The following is a 16,569-nucleotide window of genomic DNA, read 5'->3' as shown; positions in this document are numbered from 1 at the left end:
AAACGGTTTGGGCTAGGAGTGGGATTCACCACCTGGGTGAGGCTCCTGTACAACGCTCCCAAAGCGAGTGTCCGAACTAACACCACCAGCTCTGAATACTTCCAGCTACGGAGAGGAAAAAGACAGGGCTCTCCTCTGTCCCTACTCTTGTTTGCGCTAGCGATCGAACCTCTGGCGATAGCCTTGCGGGACGCAGAAAGCTGGAAGGGAATCCAGAGAGGAGACAGAGAGCACAGAGTCTCACTCTATGCTGATGACCGGCTGCTCTATGTCTCGAAGCCACAGGAGGGACTGAAGGCAATACTGCAAGTACTGAAAGAGTTTGGAACCTTCTCGGGCTACAAACTTAACCTGGGCAAAAGCAAGACATTCCCAGTGAACCCAAAAGGGGGAGGGGCAGAGCTGAAGGGGCTCCCGTTCAAAACGGCCCAGAACAGATTCCGTTACCTGGGGTTTCAGTTAGCCAGAGACTGGACACAGATCCACAAGTGGAACCTGACCAGCCTGGTGGAGGAAGTAAGAAAGGACCTTCAACGGTGGGGCTTACTCCCACTCTCCCTGGCGGGAAGAGTGCAGACGGTCAAGATGAATGTACTGCCGAGGTTCCTCTTCCTGTTTAGATCCATCCCGATCTTCATCCCCAAGGCCTTTTTCCCAAACATAGACAGGCTAATCATGGCGTTTGTGTGGGGGGGGCATGAACCCGAGAATTCCCAAACCGACACTGCAAAGAGGGAAAGTCAGAGGGGGCCTGGCTCTACCGAACCTACAATATTACCACTGGGCAGCAACGGCAGAAAAAGTGAGGGGATGGGTACAAGAACCCGACACAGATTGGGTACAAATGGAGGAGGCATCCTGTAAAGAAACAACCCTCTGGGCCCTGGCCACAGCAGCACTCCTATCCTCCTCAGCAAGATACACAACGAGCCCAGTGGGGAAACCCGGGGGGGGGGAGGAATCACAAGAGAAGAAGAAGGGTGCTGAAATCAATGGGAGGGGGGGTGGAGGAAGGAGGGAATATCATAGACCGATCCAGAGGGCAGCAAAATGTACGGACAGTTAGTCAAACGAAGGACAAAACAAACCTCTCTGTAAAATAAAGCAAATTAGCGCGGGCAAGAAAAATGTAATGTATATAAGTAACAACTGTTTATAAATATGAGAAAAGCCAATAAAAAGATTTTCCAAAAAAAAAATCTTTGAAACACATGCATTCCTTGGATTTTGCTTCCCCTTGTTCTGGTGAAGACGACATTGTAATAGAAAACAGCTTACCCGGCAGGCAATCTCTCCTCTGTTTGCAATAAGGATCTTGTCAAATGTCTGAGGAGAAGGCAAACACCAAAAAGAAAGTTGTTTAATCACGAAAGGATGGGATTTGTTAATTACTCTGAAGTTACATCAATACATAACAAAGTAAAATTAATGCGTCATTCCAACCACCTTTGCTAAGATTCCCCCATCTTCCCCCGACTATACTCAAGTCTGTCAGCTTTGGCTGGCCTCAAGTAGCTGGTCCAAGGGGACATTATTCATCTACTTTACGCAGCCTTCTGCTGATTATTGGATTGCAATCAGACACTGAAGGCTGGCTGATATCGCCCCGCACCCCCCACCTCCTTCATCTAAAGGTGCGGAGGCAAAGTGCAATATTTCTACTAATTAAATGAAACAAAGGAAGTCTGGCCCAACATTCTTTTCAGAAACAAAATCGGAAAATGCTGGACCATCTCAGCAGGTCTGACAGCATCTGTGGAGAGAGAAGGGAGCTAACTTTTCGAGTCTGGATGACTCTTTGTCAAAGCTGGAGAGACCTGGAAATAAGGTGAGTTTTATACTGTTGTGGGAGGGGAGGGGTGGCGTGGAGCTGTGGGGCTGGGTAAGGGTCAGCAATAGGTGGAGATTGATAAAGATATGGACACAAAGACAAAGGGAATGTAAATGGCGGTGACAATGACTAAGAAAGGTGCTGATAGGTCCACAACAAGAGATCAGAATATGGCTGAACAGGGGTGAGCAGTGTGTCAACGGACAACTAGAAACAGGGCTGCGGGATGGGAGACAATGGTGAAAAACGGATTGATGGAGAAAATTAAAATAAATTGATAGAAATAAAAATGGGCTGAAGGTGGAGGAGGGAGCTCATGGTCTGAAATTGTTGAACTCAATGTTAAGTCATGAAGGCCGTAACGTGTCTAATCGGAAAATGAGGTGCTGTTCCTCCTGTTTGTGCTCGGTTTCACTGGAACATTGCAGCAGGCCAAGGACGGACATGTGGATGGGAGAGCCGGACGGTGAGGTGAAATGGCAGCGACAGGAAGGTCTGGGTCCTGCTTGCGGACGGGCCGGAGGTCCGTCGTCTGTGACGGCCAAGTGGTTAAAGTGATCGACATAGAATCAAGCCAGGTTTCCCCGCGCAGGTTCAAACCCCGTTCGCAGCGGCTCTGATCAGAGATATTTTAGTGGGCAGCACGGTAGCATTGTGGTTAGCACAATTGCTTCACAGCTCCAGGGTCCCAGGTTAGATTCCCAGGCTTGGGTCACTGTCTGTGCGGAGTCTGCACATCCTCCCCATGTGTGCGTGGGTTTCCTCCGGGTGCTCCGGTTTCCTCCCACTGTACAAAGACGTGCAGGTTAGGTGGATTGGCCACGCCAAATTGCCCTTAGTGTACAAAACTGCCCTTAGTGTTGGGTGGGGTTACTGGGTTATGGAGATAGGTTGGGGGTGTGGGCTTGGATAGGGTGCTCTTTCCAGGAGCCAGTGCAGACTCGATGGGCCGAATGTCTGCGCTGTAAATTCTATAGTTGTTCTGCAAAGCGGTCACCCATTCTGTGTTTAGTCGCTCCAATGTCTGTGTGGAGTCTGCACGTTCTCCCCGAGTCTGCGTGGGTTTCCTCCGGGTGCTCCGGTTCCCTCCCACAGTCCAAAGATGTGCGGGTTAGGTGGATTGGCCATGCTAAATTGCCCCTCAGTGTCCAAAAAAGATGTGTAGGTTAGGTTAAGGGGTTATGGGATAGGGCAGGGGAGTAACCTTGGGTGGGGAACGCTTTCAGAGGGTCAGTGCAGTCTAGATGGACCAAATGGCCTCATTCTGCACTAGGGATTCTATGATTGTTGAGTAGATCGCACTGGGAGCAGCGAATTCAATAGAACACATTGAAGGAGGTGCACGTAAAGCACTGCCTCACCAGAAAAGGGTGTTTTGGCCCCGAGATGACGAGCAGGGTGGAGGTAAAGAGGCACGCGTTGCACCTACAGTGATTGCATGGGAAGGTGCTCTGAGAAGAGAGTGAGATGTTGGGAGTGATGGAGGTGTGGACCAGGAGGGAGCAGTCCCTGTGTAATGCTGACAGGTAGAGTGAGGGAAAGAGGTGTTTGGTGGTGGCATCATCCTGGAGTCTGGTGGAGGATGATCCTTTGAATGAAGAGGCTGGTGGTTGAAAAGTGAGGACAAGGTGGACCCTATCCTGGTTCTGGGAGGGAGGGTGGGAACCCAAAATTAAGGAAGGCGGCAAACAAGTCAGCGGCACCACTTTGGAAAGTGACATAATCGGGAGCAGATGCAACAGAGGGGAAAGAACTGGAAGAATGGGATGGAGTCCTTACAGGATGTGGAGTTGGAAGAGCTGTAGTCGAGGTAGCTGTGGGAGTCAGTGGGCTTGCAATGGAAATTAGTGAGCCGTCTACCCCAGAAATGGAAATAGAGAGGTCAAGGAAAGGACGGGAAGTGTCGGAGATGGTCCTTGTGAAGGTAATAGAAGGGTGGGAATTGGAAGGGTGGAAAATTGATAAATATTTCCAGGTCCAGACGGGAGCATGAAGCGGCACCGAAATAGTCGTCGATGTACCACGAGAAGAATTGTGGGATGGGGTCGGAGACTGGAACAAGGAATGTTCCACATACCCCATAAAGAGACAGACAGAACTGGTACCCAAACCAAAGGTGCAGCCGTGGGTATCCGTAGGAGTCCCAGTTTTTCTATCTCTTTATGGGGTATGTGGAACATTCCCTGTTCCAGTCGTACTATGGCCCCCTCCACAGCTCTTCTTTCAGTTCATCAACAACTGTTTTGGTGGCAACGTCTTCTCTACATCTACCCTACCAAACCCTCAAGACATCCACCAAGCTGAACTTACTGCTTCATTTGGATCATAAACTGTGGAGTACAACACACGAGAGACAGCGAAGCTGCACCTGGAGCGAAACGACGTATGCTTGAAAAACAAAGACAAATCACTCGATTAGAATTCGGATTTCACAATATCAGGAAAACATCCAATGTCATATTCAACAGCAACAACTTGCATTTACATAATACCTTTAATGTAGCAAAACAGCCCAAGCTGCTTCACAGGTGGGATGAAACACCATAGGAAATGTTAAGATAGGTGAGAGTCTGCACGTTCTCCCCGTGTCTGGGTGGGTTTCCTCCGGGTGCTCCGGTTTCCTCCCACAAGACGTGCTGTTAGGTAATTTGGACATTCTGAATTCTCCCTCTGTGTACCCGAACAGGCGCCGGAATATGGTGACTAGGGGCTTTTCACAATAACTTCATTGCAGTGTTAATGTAAGCCTAATCGTGTTAATTGTGACACAAATAAAGATTTTTTTTTTTTAATAAACATTTTATTGAGGTATTTTTGTTTTTACGACAAAATAAACAATGTACATGAGTCTATAAACATAGTGCAAAAAGCCTGCTACCTCCCTTACAGATCCCACCTTTATTAACCCCCTACCCTTAAGCTAAACTAACCCCCCCTTCTGCTGACGATTAATTTTCTGCAAAGAAGTCGACAAACGGTTGCCGCCTCCGGGCGAACCCTAACAGTGCCCCTCTCAAGGCGATCTTGATTTTCTCCAGGCAGAGAAAGCTAGCCATGTCAGATAGCCAGGTCTCCAACTTCGGGGGCTTTGAGTCCCTCCATGCTAATAGTATCCGTCTCGGGCAGCACGGTGGCGCAGTGGGTTAGCCCTGCTGCCTCACGGCGCCGAGGTCCCAGGTTCGATCCCGGCTCTGGGTTACTGTCTGTGTGGAGTTTGCACATTCTCCCCGTGTCTGCGTGGGTTTCGCCCCCACAACCCAAAAGATGTGCAGGGTAGGTGGATTGGCCTTGCTAAATTGCCCCTTAATTGGAAAAAATGAATTGGGCACTCTAAAATTAAAAAAATATATTTAAAAAAAAAATAGTATCCGTCTCCGGGCTACCAGGGAAGCAAAGGCCAGAACGTCTGCCTCTTTCTCCTCCTGGATTCCCGGATCTTCCAACACCACGTAAATCGTCACCTCCAGACTCGATGCCACCCTTGTTTTTAACACCGTGGACATGACGTCCGCAAACACCTGCCAGAATCCCCTGAGATATGTGCATGTCCAAAACATGTGGACACGGTTTGCTACCAGAGACCATCCTCTATCTCTCCTCCTAACTCCTCCTCCCACTTGCGCTTCAGCTCCTCAGTCGGCGTGTCCTCTGACCCCATGAGTTCCTTATAGATGTCAGAGACCTTCCCTTCTCCCACTTACATTCTAGAAACTACTCTATCCTGTGTCCCCCTTGGTGGTACGAGCGGCAAGGTTGAGACCTGCCTATGTAGGAAGTCCCGCACCAGAAGGTACCTGAATTTGTTTCCCCTCGCCAATCCAAATTTCTCCTTCAGCTCCCTCAAGCTAGGAACGCTCCCTCTACAAACATATCCCCCATCCTCTCAATCCCTGCTCTCTGCCATCTCCGAAATCCCCCCATCCAACCTTCCCGGGGCAAACCGGTGATTATTACAAATTGGAGACCACACCGATGCTCCCTCTGCTCCCACATGCTTCCTCCGCTCCCACATGCTTCCTCCATTGCCCCCAGACTCTCAGGGCCGCCACCACCACCACAGGGCTGGTGGATTACCATGCTGGCGGGAACGGCAGAGGCGCCATTATTAATGCCCCCTTACATGAAGCCGCCTCCATATGCTCCCGTGCCGACCCTGCCCCCACACGGACTTCCTGATCATGGCTATATTCGCTGCCCAGTAACAGTTACTGAGGTTTGGCAGCGCCAGCCCGCCCTCTCCCCGGCTCCGCTCAAGCATCCCCTTTTTATTCGCGGGGTCTTGCCCACCCATACAACGCCAGTGATCACTTTGCTAACCCGTTTAAAAAAGGACCGCGGAATAAAGATGGGGAGACACTGGAACACAAACAGGAATCTCGGAAGAACCATCTTCATCGTCTGGACCCTCCCAGCTAACGACAATGGGAGCGCGTCCACCTCCGAAAATAGTCGTTCATTTGGACTACTAGTCGGGCCAGATTACGTCTGTGCAACCATTCCCTTTCCCACGCCACTTGGCTGCCTAGGTACCGAAAGCTTCCCCCTACCACTCTAAACGGCAGTTCCCCCAGTCGCCTCTCTTGTCCCCTTGCCTGAATTGTAAACATCTCACTTTGCTCCTTACTAAGTTTGTACCCTGAGAACCGGCCAAATTCCCCCAGAATCCTCATGATAATAAAGATTATTTTTATTATCCCATGTGTCTGCTGCCCTTGTCCTTTCAAGTGGTAACGGTCACGGGTTTGGACGATGCTTTCAAAAGAACTTACTACAGTGCACCTTGTAGTTACAGTTTGAAGGAATTTAGTACCATATTCTTCTGTAATCTTTACTTCCTGCAACATGACAGTAATATTCTGATCTCTGCTACCAGGGATATGCATACTCAAAAATCTAACAGCTATTCCATTTGCTGTCATCGGCTTACCGGAGTTAATAGTTTTATTTTGCACCATCCAATTATCTTTGAAATTACCACCTGCAAACACACAGCAGTAGCTTCAGCCCATTATACATTTACTTTCAAATGGTGATATGAAGCAATAGAAGCAGCAAACACTAAAATTACAACACACTTCTAAAACATTGGCAATGTCCATAATTAGCCACTGGGAAAAATGACTACCGATTTGGTTCAGTTAAATTAATCTGTTAATGTGGCAATCAAACATCAACACATTCCAATGTGACTTCTGTCCATCTTCTCTCCATGTTCCAAGCTTAAAATCTCAGTGAGATCGCCACACTCTGCTTCCCAACAGTTTCCAAAATAAATCTGCTGTCTCCTGAGGTATAATAATAATCTTTATTAGTGTCACAAGTAAACTTACATTAACACTGCAATGGACAACACCAAACCCATTCAAGTATTGCCCCCTGTAATTGTTTCTCCAACACCCAAATGTATATCTACCTACCCAGTCTCGTCTCCCCCCCCCCCCCCCCCCCCCCCGGCCCACAAAACAACAAACAGATGCCTACTTATGTGTTGTAAATAATATTGCCAATTGCACAGAGTTGCTCTGTTGAGCTGGTGCATAATACCTTACCAGTTATTTTATATTATTACTTTTTTTTGGTATGTTTGTGTGCCCTTCTCTTCTCTCTCGATATATATATATATATATCTTATTCTGTGTATATAACGGTAAATATACTTTGTTCAAAAATCCAATAAAAAACATTTATTTAAAAAATTATAAAAAACACTGCAATGAAGTTCCTGTGAAAAGCCCCTAGTCGCCACATTCCGGCGCCTGTTCGGGTACACTGAGGGAGAATTCAGAATGTCCAAATCACCTAACAAGCACGTCTTTCGGGACTTGTGGGAGGAAACCGGAGCACCCGGAGGAAACCCACGCGGACACGGGGAGAACGTGCAGACTCCACACAGACAGTGACCCAAGTCGGGAATCGAACCTGGGACCCTGGCGCTGTGAAGCAACAGAACTAACCTCTGTGCTACCGTGCCGCCCATATCAAGTGCAAGGTTTCTGGCAAGTCTCATATGTTGGGCTATCCCCCCACCCTCCACTTTATCCAATTAAAAAATAAGAGATAACTCACAAAATATATATCTCAATTGATGCAATTCTGACATATTAACTATTTGCATGTCTATACTGAATGCGTGGTGGGATCTCAAAAGAATCACCCACTAATTAAGCCAAACTACTAAAGTCATAGACAGTGTGAACAAAGTCACAGTGACAAACAACCTGGACTCTCACAAATACTTTCTTTGCAGCAGTAAAACCCAAAACATAAGCCCACTGATGGCCCCAGAAAACTCAAGTCACACGCCACAATCAATCGGAGCCATTGCATTCGTCCCCACAGGACCGGGTTTGCTATCTCTGAATGGCCTAATTCCTGGAGGTTTAAGTACATCTCCTCCCAGCTCCAACCACCATGTCTAATCAAAGAGCCTATCGTCCCACGGTAGCACAGTGGTTAGCACTGTGGCTTCACAGTGCCACGGTCCCAGGTTCGATTCCCGGCATGGGTCGCTGTCTGTCTGTGCGGAATCTGCATGTTCTCCCCGTGACTGCGTGGGTTTCCTCCGGGCGCTCCGGTTTGCTCCCTCAAGTCCCGAAAGACGCGCTTGTCAGGTGAATTGGACAATCTGAATTCTCCCTCTGCATACCCGAACCGGCACCGGAGTGTGGCGACTAGGGGCTTTTCACAGTAACTTCATTGCAGTGGTAATGTAAGCCTACTTGTGACAAAAAGATTATTATACTATATTTATAACTAAAGTGTTCAAAGAAAATAAGTATGTGAGGCAACCCATCTTTACCACCCTCCCAGGCAGTGCATTCCAGACCATCACCACCCTCTGGGTAAAAAGGTTTCTCCTCAAATCCCCCTAAACCTCCTGCCCCTCACCTTGAACTTGTCCCCCTTCCTTAACTGACCCTTCAACTAAGGGGAAGAGCTGCTCCCTATCCACCCTGTCCATGTCCCTCATAATCTTGTCCACCTCGATCAGGCCGGCCCTCAGTCTTCGGTTCTCCAGCAAAAACCCAACCCTATCCAACCTCTATTCATAACTTAAATGTTCCATCCCAGGCAACATCCTAGCAAATCGCTTCTGCACCCCCTCCAGTGCAATCACATCCTTCCTATAATGTAGCGACCAGAATTGCACACAGTACTCCAGCTGTGGCCTCACCAAAATTCTATACAACTCCAACAGGACCTCCCTGCTTTTGTAACCCATGCCTCTATTGATAAACAGTAAGAAGTCTTACAACACCAGGTTAAAGTCCAACAGGTTTGTTTCAAACACGAGCTTTCGGAGCACGGCTCCTTCTTCAGATCTATTGATAAAGGTAAGTGTCCCATATGCCTTTCTCACCACCCTATTAACCTGCCCTTCTGCCTTCAGAGATCTATGGACAAACATACAAAGGTCCCTTTGTTCCTTGGAACTTCCCAGTGTCAGGCCATTTATTGAATACTTCCTTGTCAAATTACTCCTTCCAAAGTGTATCACCTCACAATTTTCAGGCTTAAATTCCATCGGTCACATTTCTGCTCATTTGACCATCCCGTCTGTATCATCCTGTAACCCAAGACACTCAACCTCACTGTTAACCACCCGGCCAATCTTTGTGCCATCCGTAAACGTACTGATCCTACCCCCCACATTGTCATACGTCGTTTATATAAATGAAAAACAGCACAGATCCCTGTGAATATTCAAAAAATATCCAGTGACTGTTACCCTCTGCTTCGTATTCAGCCAATTTTGTATCCACATTGTTACTGGCCCTTTGACTCCATTAGCTATAACTTTTCTCACAAGTCTGTTGCGTGGCACTGTATCAAATGTCTTCTTAAATTCCACGTACACCACATCAACAACAGAATTACCCTCATCAACCCTTTCTGTTAACACCTCAAAGAATTTCAGCAAGCTAGTTAAACATGTCTTCCATTTTAGAAATCCAGGCTGGCTCTTCCTAATCAATCCACATTTTTCCACGTGACTACTAATTCTATCCCGAATAATTGTTTCTAGAAGCTTGCCCATTACTGATGTTAGACTGACCTGTGTGTAATTGCTGGGGTCGCCTTACAACCTCTTGTGAACAGCAGCTAGTGGAATTTACAGTTTATTCTGTTCAATTTTAGAGTACCCATTTATTTTTTTTCCAATTAAGGGGCAATTTAGCGTGGCCAATCCACCTACTCTGCACATCTTTGGGTTGTGGGGGTGAACCTCACGCAGACATGGGGAGAATGTGCAAACGCCACATGGACAGTGACCCGGGGCCGGGATTCGAACCTAGGTCCACAGCTCCGCAGTGCCAGTGCTAACCACTGCGCCACACGCCGCCCCGAATTTAAATTTAATTAATAAATCTGCAATTGAAAGTTAGTCTCAATAATTTTTTAATTTTTTTTTTTAAATTTAGATTACCCAATTATTCTTTCCAATTAAGGGGCAATTTAGCGTGGCCAATCCACCTACTCTGCACATTTTTGGGTTGTGGGGGCGAAACCCACGCAGACACGGGGAGAATGTGCGAACTCCACACAGACAGTGACCCAGAGCCGGGATCGAACCTGGGACCTCAGCGCCGTGAGGCGATTGTGCTAACCACTTGGCCACCGTGCTGCCCAGTTAGTCTCAATAATGACGTCCATGAAACTACCACCATTTGCCGTAAAAATCCATCTGGTTCACTAATATCCTTGAGGGAAGGAGGTGAGCCAACCGTGAGCCCATTTTGGTCTATATGTGACTGCAGAACCACAGCAATGTCGTTGACTCTTAAATGGCCAAGCCAAGTCATTCAGTTCAAGGTCAATTAGGGATGAGCAACAAATGCTGGCCTTACCATCAATGCCCACATCCTATGAAAGAATTAAAAAAGCCAGTCTGAAGACATGTCAGGTGTTGGAGCACATTCAGAGGCACGTGGTGTCTCGGGGGTAACAGAAGATGAAGCACTGGAACTCGAAACTTCATCGAAATGCAAAGAAGGGCAGACTCTGATAAACAAATCAGACTTAAACTCCCTGAAGATGCTTTGTCAAGATCATCAAGATTTAAGTTGCAGAATATAATGTTATGTGTTCCCTCATGTACACATTGAACTTCGACCCTGAATTGTACACATTCAATTGTTTACTTTTATTATTTTGAAAATAAATATGGAGACAAAACTGTATTTATAAACTACCAGATGACACCATACAGTACAATCAACAATACTCAATTCTAGCAAAAACAAAGGTGGGTTTCAGGATAAGCATTTTTGCATCCGTGTTACAACAATGTAGTCCCCCCCCCCCTCCCCTCCCGTTCAGTCAACAAACATTACAAAATAGTTACATCAATACCATTCGACTTTCCATGTAGAGAAAGTAAAGTAAAGGTGTCTGAGTTAGTTATCCAGCATTCACAGGATATTGGAAAACTCTGGTTGACTGCCATGAGAATACCTTGATTTTAAGATATAAACTTCATTCTCCATTTCAAAAACAAAATTGAAATCTGGCCTGTAATAACTCAAGCACTTTAATTTTACATTATCTAAAATACGCTTGGCCTAATGAAAGCCTGTGTATTAATGTATGGGAGCAACAGACTATTTGATAAGTAATAGTGAAGGCTGCAAAGTATATCATAGAATTTACAGTGCAGGAGGAGGCCATTCGGCCCATTGAGTCTGCACCGGCCCTTGGAATGAGCACCCACTTAAGCCCATGTCTCCACCCTATCACCGTAACCCAGTCTAACCTTTTTCTGGACACTAAGGGGCAATTGCCCATGGCCAATCCACCTAACCTGCACATCTTTGGGCTGTGGGAGGAAACCGGTGCGCCCGGAGGAAACCCACACAGACACGGGGAGAACGTGGAGACTCCACACAGACAGTGACCCAAGCTGGGAACCGAACCTGGGACCCTGAAGCAACTGTGCTAACCACTGTGCTACTGTGCTACGCATGGCATAACTCAACAAACATCACCAAGATCTGCCAAACCGAAGTGTCAAACAATAATTTTTTTATTTTTAAAAATAAATCTAGAGTACCCAATTCATTTTTCCAATTAAGGGGCAATTTAGTGTGGCCAATCCACCTACCCTGCACATCTTTGGGTTGTGCAAACATGGGGAGAATGTGCAAACTCCACACGGACAGTGACGCAGAGCCGGGATCGAACCTGGGACATCAGCGCCGTGAGGCTGCAGTGCCACCACTGCGCTGCCCTGTGTCAAACAACAATAGCCAAGATGTGCACACCCGTAAGAAGCCATTTACCTTTTCAAAGAAAAACTTACATTTATAAATTGCATTTCAGGACCTCAGCAAATCCCAAAGCGAGAAAGTACTTGTGAAGTGTAGCCGTCGTTGAAACGCAAGAAATGTGACAGCAACTTTGTACACAGCAACCGTCAACAAAAAGCAATGTGATCATCTGTTTTGTCTTTAAAGTGGTGTTGGCTGGGGAATAGCTTTTGGCCCAGGACACTGGAGGAACCCTCCCAGACATTTCTTCTAAACAGTGCCTGCGAGATTATTTACGTTCATCCGGGTGGGCAGGCAGGGAACATCAATTTAATCTCACATCTGAAATACACAGCTTTGACAGTGCAGCACCCCCTCAGTACTGCACTGGGAGTGCTGGCATGGGTTACGTATTGAGGTCTCTGAAGGAAATTAACCCGTGTCCTTCTGACTGAGGGGCAAGAGTGCTACCCATTGAGCCACATGAAGAAAAACAGACTTGCAATTATTTAGTGTATTTCACAATCTCAGGATTTCTCAAAGCACTTTACAGCCAATGAAACACTTGCTCTGTTGTGATGTAGGAAACAAACGGCAGCACGGTGGCGCAGTGGTTAGTGCTGCTGCCTCATGACGCCGAGGCCCCAGGTTATTCCTGGCCCCGGGTCACTGTCCGTGTGGAGTTTGCACATTCCCTCCCCCCCCCCAACCCAGTGCCTGCATGGGTTTCATCCCCACAACCCAAAGATGTGCAGGTTAGGTGGATTGGCCACGTTAAACTGCCCCATAATTGGAAAAGTAAATAAATAAATAATTGGGTACTCTAAATTTATTTTTAAAACTGTAATGTTGCAAACACAGCAGGCAACCTACGCACAGCAAACTCCAGCACACAGCAACATGAGAACGCCCAGATCATCTGTGTCTTGTTTTGTAATTTAGAGTAGCCAATTATTTTTTCCAATTAAGAGGCAATTTAGCGTGGCCAATCCACCTAACCTGCACATTTTTCGGTTGTGGGGGTGAGACCCACACAGACACGGGGAAAATGTGCAAACTCCACACGGACAGTGACCTAGGGCAGGGATCGAACCCGGGTCCTCAGCGCCATGGCCAACAGTGCTAACCACTGCACCGCCATGCTGCCCAAGATCATCTGTGATTGTGACATTGATTGAGGGGGTAGATATTGACCAGGAGAACATGCTTTGGTTTAATGTCTCTTTCATAAATCTGCACCTCTGACAGTACAACACTCCCAAATGAGCATTTCACTAAACACAGTACAGCAAAACACGTTTCCGCCCTCCCATTGATTCAGATCCTTGGCGAGATCCTAGGACCATTTTCCATATCATGGGAGCCTCCTCTCGATGAAGGCAGACATAGGTAATGAAATCCTTGCTCACCGCAAATGTGTGAGTTCAGCCTTCAGCTGACTGAGGGATAAAGTATTGGATAAACAGGATCTCAACCTGGAGGCTAGGATTATGGTTAACAGGGCAGCAGAGATCCCCGCATTCCTATATCCTTTGGATACTTGGACCACCTACAGCACTGAAGTTCGACCAGTAGTACAAAATCCTCCAAATTCAGTGATAAGAAAGGTAGTTCAATAGCAGTGTCCTCTCCCAAACCAACAGGCCCAACAAACATTGAGGCGCCAATCACTCAACGCCAGTTCCGCTGGGTGCGACATATCGTTCGTATGCCTGACAACAAACTCCCAAAGCAATTGCTCCACTTGGGACTCCATTGCAGCATGACCCCCGAGCAGGACAGTAAAAATGATTTAGGGACGTCCTCAAAGCATCTGCGAAAAGTTCAAAAATGCCATCAAAGTTCGGAGACCCTGGCTCGTGATCGACCAAAACAGAGAAGGTTCACTTGCGAAGGCTCTGAACATAGTGAGAGACTTGCTCGAGAATGCGCAGAGGACAGATGGAGGTGTCAGAGGGGGGAGCACAAACCCTCCAAACAACCTTTCAAGGAGAACACAGCGTGCCCGTGGGCAGAGGCTCATCAGCCATCTCGGAGCCCATCGAAGCGGAGGGGGAGCAAGGTCTCCTCAATCCCGAAGGGCTGCCCAAGAGGAGGACTTCCCACGGTGGAACTGAAAGGTGGAGCAGGCTCGAGACACCAGCCGCAGGGTCAGCTCCTGCTCCGCTGTCCTTGGATCAACCTGAATTCTGTGCTCCAGGTTCCGGAGCCGACTGACTGAGGAGTTAGTATGTGTCACACCCCCTCTGCGGGTGTGGGTCAGCCTTCCCCCCACCCAGAGTGTGAGTGTCACCCTCCCTGGCCGTGTGAGTGAATGTGTTTGATTGATTGGGTGTTTCTGAGTGACTGAGTGAGTATGATTGAGTGAGTGAGGAGTGTGGTGAGTGGAGTGTGAGGAGTGAGTGAGTGAGTGAAGAGTAGTGAGTGAGGAGTGAGTGAGGAGTGAGTGAGGAGTGAGTGAGGAGTGAGTGAGGAGTGAGTGAGGAGTGAGTGAGGAGTGAGTGAGGAGTGAGTGAGGAGTGAGTGAGTGAGTGAGGAGTGGGAGTGAGTGAGGAGTGGGAGTGAGTGAGGAGTGGGAGTGAGTGAGGAGTGGGAGTGAGTGAGGAGTGGGAGTGAGTGAGGAGTGGGAGTGAGTGAGGAGTGGGAGTGAGTGAGGAGTGGGAGTGAGTGAGGAGTGGGAGTGAGTGAGGAGTGGGAGTGAGTGAGGAGTGGGAGTGAGTGAGGAGTGGGAGTGAGTGAGGAGTGGGAGTGAGTGAGGAGTGGGAGTGAGTGAGGAGTGGGAGTGAGTGAGGAGTGGGAGTGAGTGAGGAGTGGGAGTGAGTGAGGAGTGGGAGTGAGTGAGGAGTGGGAGTGAGTGAGTGAGGAGTGAGTGTCAGTGAGGAGTGAGGGAGTGACAAGTGAGTGAGGAGTGAGTGTCAATGAGGAGTGTGTTAGTGAGTGAGTGAATGAGTGAGGTGTGAGTGAGTGAGGAGTGAGGGAGGAGTGAGTGAGGGAGTTGTGTGAGTGAGAGGAGTGAGTGAGTGAGGGAGGAGTGAGCGAGGGAGTTGTGAGTGAGTGAGGGAGGAGGGAGTGAGGGAGGAGGGAGTGAGGGAGGAGGGAGTGAGGGAGGAGGGAGTGAGGGAGGAGGGAGTGAGGGAGGAGGGAGTGAGGGAGGAGGGAGTGAGGGAGGAGGGAGTGAGGGAGGAGGGAGTGAGGGAGGAGGGAGTGAGGGAGGAGGGAGTGAGGGAGGAGGGAGTGAGGGAGGAGGGAGTGAGGGAGGAGGGAGTGAGGGAGGAGGGAGTGAGGGAGGAGGGAGTGAGGGAGGAGGGAGTGAGGGAGTGAGGGAGTGAGGGAGGAGGGAGTGAGGGAGGAGGGAGTGAGGGAGGAGGGAGTGAGGGAGGAGGGAGTGAGGGAGGAGGGAGGAGGGAGTGAGGGAGGAGGGAGTGAGGGAGGAGGGAGTGAGGGAGGAGGGAGTGAGGGAGGAGGGAGTGAGGGAGGAGGGAGTGAGGGAGGAGGGAGTGAGGGAGGAGGGAGTGAGTGGGAGGAGGGAGTGAGTGAGAGGAGGGAGTGAGTGAGTATGAGTGAGTGAGGTGAAAGTGAGTGAAGAGGGAGTAAGTGAGTGAGGAGTGAGTGAGGAGGTGTGAGTGAGTGAGGAGTGAGGGAGGAATCGCCCAGAGGCTGGGGCCGGGATCCGGGCCGCTCCATCGGGCTGGAGTCGGTGCCTCAGGCCCGGGGAAGGTGCGGACCCGCCGCCCCGGCTCCAATCCGCTCTGTAACCGCAGACTGACCCGAGCCCCCCAGCCCCGGACCGCTCTCCCCGCGATCCCCGGGACTGTGCTGCCCGCTCCCGGCCCGGGCTGACAGCCGCTCACCTTCAGGGTCAGCAGCGCCCGCCACACAGAACAGCCGCTCCTGGAGGCCGCCATCTTTCTCTGACCTCTCACCCCGGCCGGCCTAGGGGCGGGCCCGGGGCAGCCAATCAGCACTCATGGAACGCAACTCTCGTGACGCAAGAGCAAAACCCTCCTCCCATTGGAGAGGAGGCAACAGAAAGGGAGGGACAGGTGTGTGTGTGAATGGAGGGACAGGTGTGTGTGTGACTGGAGGGACAGGTGTGTGTGTGACTGGAAGAACGTGTGTGGGTGTGTGTGTGTGTGAATGAAGAGACAGGTGTGTGTGTGTGAATGGAGGGACAGGTGTGTGTGAATGGAGGGACAGGTGTGTGTGTGTGAATGGAGGGACAGGTGTGTGTGTGAATGGAGGGACAGGTGTGTGTGAATGGAGGGACAGGTGTGTGTGTGTGAAGGGACAGGTGTGTGTGTGAATGAAGGGACAGGTGTGTGTGTCCATGGAGGGACAGGTGTGTGTGTGAATGGAGAAACAGGTGTGTGTGTGTGAATGGATGGACAGATGAGTGTGTGAATGGAGGGACAGGTGTGTGTGTGAATGGAGGGACGTGTGTGTGAATGGAGAGACAGGTGTGTGTGAATGGAGGGACAGATGTGTGTGTGA

General features: G+C 49.1%; 1 protein-coding gene across 3 annotated transcripts in view; it reads right to left on the bottom strand.

Moving 5' to 3' along the window:
* The window catches only part of pcca (propionyl-CoA carboxylase subunit alpha), a 399,162-nt gene extending 383,152 nt beyond the window's left edge, over window positions 1–16,010 (bottom strand). For all 3 annotated transcript variants that reach the window (XM_038817962.1, XM_038817964.1, XM_038817963.1), the window contains exons 1-3: window positions 15,930–16,010; window positions 4,142–4,219; window positions 1,279–1,326 (exon numbers count right to left, since the gene is read on the bottom strand). In XM_038817962.1, coding sequence (XP_038673890.1) covers window positions 1,279–1,326; window positions 4,142–4,219; window positions 15,930–15,983 — 180 coding nt within the window. In that variant the 5' untranslated portion in view covers window positions 15,984–16,010. The remainder of the gene's footprint in view (window positions 1–1,278; window positions 1,327–4,141; window positions 4,220–15,929) is intronic.
* Between the last annotated feature and the right edge of the window lie 559 nt (window positions 16,011–16,569).

The sequence above is a fragment of the Scyliorhinus canicula genome, chromosome 14, assembly GCF_902713615.1.
Source record: "Scyliorhinus canicula chromosome 14, sScyCan1.1, whole genome shotgun sequence".
NCBI classification, from domain to species: domain Eukaryota; kingdom Metazoa; phylum Chordata; class Chondrichthyes; order Carcharhiniformes; family Scyliorhinidae; genus Scyliorhinus; species Scyliorhinus canicula.
Note: the sequence above shows the minus strand (reverse complement) of the source record. Positions and strands in the feature narration are given on the sequence as shown.